Source organism: Lipotes vexillifer, unplaced genomic scaffold, assembly GCF_000442215.2.
Source record: "Lipotes vexillifer unplaced genomic scaffold, Lipotes_vexillifer_v1.1 scaffold763, whole genome shotgun sequence".
NCBI classification, from domain to species: Eukaryota; Metazoa; Chordata; class Mammalia; order Artiodactyla; family Lipotidae; genus Lipotes; species Lipotes vexillifer.
The window spans coordinates 3,567,773-3,576,197 of NW_006770909.1; the positions used below are offsets into that span (position 1 = coordinate 3,567,773).

Here is an 8,425-nt window from a genome sequence, read left to right on the forward strand (position 1 = left end):
GCTCAGACAGTGGAGGTCATCTTCACACCTGCCGGCACAGCCTCATAACACCTGCTGGCACAGCATCGTGACATAAAAGACCGTGTCCTCTTTTAGAGGAAGCAAGGTGGAGTACAGGAGGGAACACTAAGCCCCTGCCTTTGTGGCCTCCCAGACTTCAACTTTCCAGAAGACATTGTGTCCCTTCTCTCGGTCCCCACCTCTTTGTGGAAGGTTGAGCCGGACCATTGCCTCAGTTCATATTTTCAATATCTGTATGGCTTCCTAAATTCCTCTCTGGGACCAGAAGGGTGGCAGCATCTGACCTGTACTGCAAGCTTTGACTATCACCATCACCCCGGCTGTTTTTTGTCCAAGACACCTTTGTTCAAATCAGAAGGTGACCCTTCATGGGGGAATGAAGATGTGGGCAAACCAAGGGACCACTTGGCGGGTGGAGTGGGGCTGGATTGAAGGTCCAGCTGGCCCCTGGTGGGCACTGGTGCAAGGCACAACCTGCACCACTGCAGCAGTAACTTTCCTCCAGCAGCTCCCCAGCCCCGGCACCATGGTGCTGAGAACCACCCAGACCCCTGGGTGCGCATCCAGCTGCCAAAGTGTAGATGATGATTTGGGGAAAAAGTGCTTGGAGCTCTTCCAAAGTGACCTCATCCCTGAATCATCCCTGGCAGCATCTGGCCTTTCTTGGCTCACATGGGGTTCCACCTTTGGGTGAGGCAGCTTCTCCCAGAACCCTGCCTCCTAACTGAAAGTCTTGCAGGGGGCCTTGAGGAGAACCGGCAAGTAGGCCAAGGCTGCTGGTGGTTCAGAAGCACTCAATGTGGGGTGATGCCCTAAGAGTCCCCACACCGGACTGAGACACCTCTTCTGCATTCCTAGTGGGGAATCCACCCTGGGCTCTGCAGGGCCAGAGCAGCCTGACTCATTCTGCTGCTTGCACCAGAAAAATCGTCAAAAATAGGTCTGAATCCTTGCCAGGCCTGCCTCGCCATGAATTCTGTGCACTATGACCTTAAATATACTAGATAAACCAGAAGCCTAAAATTGCTCAACTCTCAGAATAATAAAATTTAGTCTTCTCCTTCCTTAAGTTGAATTCTTAATTGTTAAATTTCAGGCTTTCTTTGTTGATATAAAAATGTTCAAGGCCACAGTTCCATACATTTTGAAGTGAGGTGCTCATAAAATTAATTAATTTGCCATTAATTATCATCTGATTTATACTCTGATCTGGTGGTTGTTTAGAAGAGTACTTTTGGTTATTTATTCATGATTTTGTTGTTCCTTCCTAGTTTTATTGGATTGAAGAATATAGCCTCAATTGCTCTCTGTGAGAAGAAATATGATTCACAATTGTATATGCTCTAAAATATGAGAAAAGAATGCATATTCTCTGTCAGTAAAATACAAATGTTTTAAATATATGTGTGTGTGTGTCTGTAAATATTTGAAAAGGAGTCTGCTGACCTTATTTTTAATGCATTGCAGCTTTACTTGATTAAATTATCTTTGTATTTGTGAAGGATTTTGCTTTATGTATTTTTGATGCTGTGTGCCTGGTGAATAAAGATATAAACTTTGCTTTGGACTTTAGCTTTTACCATGATAAAATAATCCCTTTGTCTCATTTAATGCACTTGTTGTGTATTTGCTTCATCTGATATATCGATACTGTCAGCCCTTCTTTCATTTTTATCTGCATTTGTCTTTGTGATTCTGAACATCCGTTTCTTTTCAACTTTTGTTTTCATTTTATTTCAGGTGTGTTTCTGACAGACAACATATATCTGTGTATATTTTAAAATTCAGTTTGATATTCATTGTTACATGATAGGGAAATTTGGTTCACTTGAATTTATTATGAAGATTAATAGTTTTGTCTTAGTCTCATCATATTTAATATTTACTATTTATTAATTTTTCTATTTTTACCTCTCCCTATGTTCTGGCTCATCATATTAAGCCTTTTACTAGTCCTCCTAAGTTTTTCTTCTATCCTTTCACTCTCACTTTTAAATTAATGTTATTTGATGATTCCCCATGCCTCTAAATATTACCTTACTATTGTAAGAATAATATTATAATCTATGGGTCTTACTAACACATAAAAATTAATATTTTATTTGCCTATCATCTCCTGTCCCCCGTCCCAACTCCCTTGAAGAGGAGACATTTCCACCTGTACCTGCTGCTCCATTCTAAACGAAATCCCCACCCTTGCCAACAGGCAAAGCTTGGGTTTTGCAGCAACAGTTTCATAGTTCTAATGTTTCATATTCTGAGACATTTTCTTCAGTTTAGGAATAAGTACTCAAAACTTGAATATATCCCACTCATATCATCTTATTCATTTATTTTATCTCTATATTTTAAAATCCATCTCATGGTTCAGCATTAGGGAATTCACCACTATGATTCATTAAGTAAACCAATTAAAGGTGGAACAACATATTGCCTATTTATGCTTTTGGTTTTAGTAATATCCTTTCACATTCATAATCCAGATCATGAGATAGGCAAGATTTTATCCATCAAGGCTCCCCTTCATGACTGCCAAAACTGAAAAAAACATTGCTGCCATTTTAGTCAACAGTTAAACTTTACTATAAAATATTCTGACACTAAAGGAACCTGCAACTCACATGGTGATGCTCAAATCGCATTTGCCAATTCACCAAACTAGCAGATTCTGCAACATGGAATTCTATGAGCAGGGTGTGGATGTGTCCAGGCTCTCCATGGGAACTGACCTTAAATACCTCACAAATACCATACCTTCCAGGAATTCACATTTTCTTTATTGAATGTAGAATTGTGAAATCTGTAGGAAATAGCTGAATCATTATTTCTTAACTATCTCCTGCCTATTAAAGCAGGAACTATGAAATAGCTCAAGGGAAGCCCTAAGAAATTTCTTCCATTATATTCAATAGCCTGCACCCGTCCAAATCACATATGAAAGGATGTAGACAAATAGAAATTAAAACTGGATTTTGCAGAAGAGGTTGAAGAACTTCCCCAGGATAAATTAAATGTATAAACTGAAAATTGATGTAAGTCATCAGTTCAGTCCTAAATAGACTGAAGGATCACAACAGTTTTGTGGACATTTTTCTTTTCTTCTCTTCCTGCTTTCCCAGACTTCTAAAAAGGGATCTGCTAAGAGTAATAAAAAGATAGATAAATTTTAGTGATGCTGAAGGTGTATATATATAAATTGTCTTCACTAATGGTAAGGGTGTAAATTGGTATAGAATTTCAGGAAGATTGAAATGTATATACAGGTCTTTCTCAACTAACGATAGGATTACATCCCCATAAACCCATCATAAGTTGAAAATACTGTAAGTCGAAAATGCACTTAATACACCTAAACTACTGAACATCAGAGCCTAGCCTACCTTAAACGTGTTCAAAACACTGCATTAGCCTACAGTTGGGCAAAATCATCTAACACGAAGCCTATTTTATAATAAAGTGTTGAGTATCTCATGTAAGTTATTGAATACTGTACTGAAAATGAAAAACAGGATGGTTGTGTGGATACAGAATGGTTGCAAGTATATTGGTTGTTTACCCTCATGATCACGTGGCTGACCAGGAACCGTGGCTCCTGCTGCTGCCCGGCATCACAAGAGACTCTCATACTGCATATTGCTAAGCCAGGAAAAGATCAAAATTCAAAACTTCAAAGTGTAGTTTCTACTCAATGCATATAGCTTTTGTATCCTCGTAAAATCAAAAAATCGTAAATTGAACTACTATAACTCGGGGACCATCTGTGTGGTTTTTTTGAAGTGCACACACTTTTAAAAACTTAATTTCATTAAAATTTATCTTAAGGAACTGTTTAGGCAGTTGGGCAAAAATGTATGTAAAAGTAGGTTCATTCATTGTTCTCAATAGAAAAGTAATTGAACAAATTTTACAAACATCTATTAAGAAGGGCCTGGTTAAATAATGTATTGTATATTCATACATTCAGTAATTTAGAATGGTCGTTTAGATCTCTACATATTGACATTAAATAATGCCCACAATATACTAAGTGAAAACGCATAAACATATAGAGAAATATGCCTATGTCTAATTAGAGAAAGTCTACATATCTATTTATGAATACATGTGAAAATATGTGGAAGACCATGGTCTAAAACCTTATTGGCGGTATTTTTTTGCAGGAGTGGGGAATACGTTGACCATATAAGCTATGCTGTGGGGAGTTGTTTATGAATGGCTGCCAGTGTTCTTCCTCCTCCTCCCTCTTCTTTCCTTCTTCATTATTTCCTCCTTCTCATTTTCCCCCCTTTACTGAGGTTGAGCTATTCACTCATTTGAAATAAATAAGATATTCATATTCCAATGAAAAAGAGAAGCGATTAAAGTAGGATAAACATGAAAAAGATGGGGAAGACAAATTACAGTGTATAAAAGTGTGGATACTGGCACCTTATTTTTTTAAAACAAAAAGGGGAAAGAAAAGAAAAACGTCACTGACTTTTCTGAATGCTGAAGTTTTAAGTTCATTCCCACTTGAAGTGGCAAAAAGACAAGGATGTCTGCTATCACTACTATTATGCAACACTTTCTGGTAAAATTATATATTGCCCTTGTAATTAAAAATCCAATAAGTTTTCTAAGACAACATATTATAATCTAGACTAGATTTTACATTAGTGGGGTCAAAATTTTAAGTACATTTCATTGCTAAAATCCTCAAAAATAAAATGATATAAATGACAAATTATGAACTAGCGCCCTAATATATGAACTCTTTCCAGTAGGCCAGAGGGGGAGGGGTGGGGACACGAGGGAAATTTCCAGAAACAGAAAGCAGCATTAAACTTATTGTAAATACTTTTTGACATTTTAATTGTAATCTCTTCATTTTTTTAGCTACACAAAAGATTGATTCAGTCACACAATAATAAGTAAGATGTACAAGATACATCACGGTAAAACTTCTTGTACTTTCTCCACTCTTTGCATTTATTCTTATTTATTCGTGTTACACATATCTTCCTTTCTACTAAACTAACATTCAGGATAAAATCAAGTTTTTTTTTTTAATTGAGGTGTAGTTGTTATACAAGGTTGTGTTAGTTTCTACTGTATAGCAAAGTGGAGTTCCCTGTGCTATACAGCAGGTTCTTATTAGTTATCTAATGTATACATATTAGTGTATACGTGTCAATCCCAATCTCCCAATTCATCACACTACCACCCCTCCACCCACCGCTTCCCCCAGTTGGTGTCCATATATTTGTTCTCTACATCTGTGTCTCTTATTTCTGCCCTGCAAAGTGGTTAAACTGTACCATTTTTCTAGATTTCACATATATGCGTTAATATACGATATTTGTTTTTCTCTTTCTGACTTACTTCACTCTGTATGACAGTCTCTAGATCCATCCATGTCTCTACAAATGACCCAATTTCGTTCCTTTTTATGGCTGAGTAATATTCCATTGTATATATGTACCACATCTTCTTTATCCAGTCATCTGTTGATGGGCATTTAGGTTGCTTCCATGACCTGGCTATTGTAAATAGTGCTGCAATGAACACTGGGGTGCATGTATCTTTTTGAATTATGGTTTTCTCTGGGTATATGCCCAGTAGTGGGATTGCTGGGTCATATGGTAGTTCTATTTGTAGTTTTTTAAGGAACCTCCATACTGTCCTCCATAGTGGCTGTATCAATTTACATTCCCACCAACAGTGGAAAAGGATTCCCTTTTCTCCACAACCTCTCCAGCATTTATTGTTTGTAGATTTTCTGATGATGCCCATCCTAACTGGTGTGAGGTGATTCCTCATTGTAGTTTTGATCTGCATTTCTCTAATAATTAGTGATGTTGAGCAGCTTTTCATGTGCCTCTTGGCCATCTGTATGTCTTCTTTGGAGAAATGTCTGTTTAGGTCTTCTGCCCATTTTTTGATTGGGTTGTTTGTTTTTTTGATATTGAGCTGCATGAGCTGTTTATATATTTTGGAGATTAATCATTTGTCCATTGATTCATTTGCAAGTATTTTCTCCCATTCTGAGGGTTGTCTTTTCATCTTGTTTATAGTTTCCTTTGCTGTGCAGAAGCTTTTAAGTTTCATTAGGTCCCATTTGTTTATTTTTGGTTTTATTTCCATAACTGTAGGAGGTGGGTCAAAAAAGATCTTGCTGTGATTTATGTCAAAGAGTGTTCTTCCTATGTTTTGCTCTAAGAGTTTTATAGTGTTTGGTCTTACATTTAGGTCTCTAATACATTTGAGTTTATTTTTGTGTATGGTGTTAAGGAGTGTTCTAATTTCACTCCTTTACATGTAGCTGTCCAGTTTTCCCAGCACCACTTATTAAAGAGACTGTCTTTTCTCCATTATATATCCTTGCCTCCTTTGTCATAGATTAGTTGACCACAGGTGTGTGGGTTTATCTCTGGGCATTCTAACCTGTTCCATTGATCTATATTTCTATTTTTGTGTTAGTACCATATTGTCTTGATTACCGTAGCTTTGTAGTATAGTCTGAAGTCAGGGAGACTGATTCCTCCAGCTCCGTTTTTTTTCTCAAGATTGCTTTGGCTATTCAGCATCTTTTGTGTTTCCATACAAATTTTAAGATTTTTTTTCTAGTTCTGTAAAAAATATCATTGGTAATTTGATAGGGATTTCATTGAATCTGTAGATTGCTTTGGATAGTATAGTCATTTTTCACAATATTGATTCCTCCGATCCAGGAACATGGTATATCTCTCCATCTGGTTCTGTCATCTTTGAGTTCTTTCATCAGTGTCTTATGGTTTTCTGAGTACAGGCCTTTTACCTCCTTAGGTAGGTTTATTCCTAGGTATTTTATTCCTTTTGTTGCAACGGTGAATGGGATTGTTTCCTTAATTTCTCTTTCTGATCTTTCATTGTTAGTGTATAGGAATGCAAGAGATTTCTGTGCATCAATTTTATACCCTGCTACTTTACCAAATTCATTGATTAGCTCTAGTAGTTTTCTGGTGGCATCTTTGGGATTCTCTATGTATAGTATCATGTCATCTGCAAACAGTGACTGTTTTACTTCTTCTTTTCCAATTCGTATTCCTTTTATTTCTTTTTCTTCCCTCATTGTCGTGGCTAGGACTTCCAAATCTATGTTGAATAATAGTGGTGAGAGTGGACATCCTTGTCTTATTCCTGATCTTAGAGGGAATGCTTTCAGTTTTTCACCATTGAGAATTATGTCTGTTGTGAGTTTGTCGTATATGGCCTTTATTATGTTGAGGTAGGTTCCCTCAATGCCCACTTTCTGGAGAGTTTTTATCATAAATCGGTGTTGAATTTTGTCAGAAGCTTTTTCTGCATCTATTGAGATGATCATATGGTTTTTATTCTTCAATTTGTTTATATGGTGTATCACATTGATAAAATCAAGTTTTACCTTTTAGATTATTAATAAGTTAAAATATTAGTGACAAACACAAACTTTTTTTCAGCTTTATTGCATAAACACGAATGCTTACGCTTTAGAACAGGTTAATGATTAAGAGGACACCAAATATTGGTGGGAAAAATGCTTCCTATACCCTGCTGGTTAGAGAAAAAGAGTTGGGCTCTCAATAAAATGATAGGTCCGTAATATTCCACTGGACAAAAACCAAAAATGGAACTTCTTTCAAACATATGCTCTCAGTATACATTTCCAGTAGCATTTTTGAAGTTTGCTCTTTTATAAATGAATATAAGGTCCTTCTTCCCCCTTCCTGCTTCATAGAAGAAAGTCTCTTCTCCCCAGCCAGAGTATCACAATGCCTGCCTGAGTCGTACATCACTCACCTCTTCCGGGGGCTCACAAGACAACTGTTGGTCACTAAGACGCTTGAAAGAACTGAGGTGTGGGCATGGCCAAGCCTCAGGTGGTAGGACTCTCACCCTTCATTCTGTTCCTAAAAGCAGATATTTAGTAACTGACAAAGCTGTGTTTTGAGTTGTATTCTGTGGTGACTGCACAGCATGGAATTATTCAAACGTGTTATTTTAGCAATCCAGACAAGCAGATTTGTTACTAGAGAGCAGAAATATTTCTGGTACACATAGGGACTAGATAGTATATCTACCCATATTTAAACTTTAACAAATCTGTTAATACTTTCCTAAATTATTCTTGAGTATAGTCATTGTGAAACATATGATGTTTAATTGCACTGATGTTTTTAAAATTTGCAATTTAGGAAATTTTGAAGTAATTAAGAAAACCTTTTAATAAAAGCAATTAAAAGTTATCGCTAATTACTCTAGGTCAAAAAGATTTATGTAAAGTTTTCAAGTATCTTTTTTCCCTAAGCCCATATTTTGTTATTTTATTTGGAAAGCTCCTGCAATCAATGACTGTCCCCAAGCGTCTTTGCCTTCCTGACATGCATTCCTCCATCCCTTTGCTGTT

General features: G+C 36.8%; 1 protein-coding gene across 1 annotated transcript in view; it reads left to right on the forward strand.

Annotated features, from left to right (window-relative positions):
- Nucleotides 1-397: 397 nt before the first annotated feature.
- The window catches only part of LOC103082076 (uncharacterized), a 69,220-nt gene continuing 61,192 nt past the window's right edge, over nucleotides 398-8,425 (forward strand). The window contains exon 1 of the mRNA XM_007446440.1: nucleotides 398-711. Coding sequence (XP_007446502.1) covers nucleotides 398-711 — 314 coding nt within the window. The remainder of the gene's footprint in view (nucleotides 712-8,425) is intronic.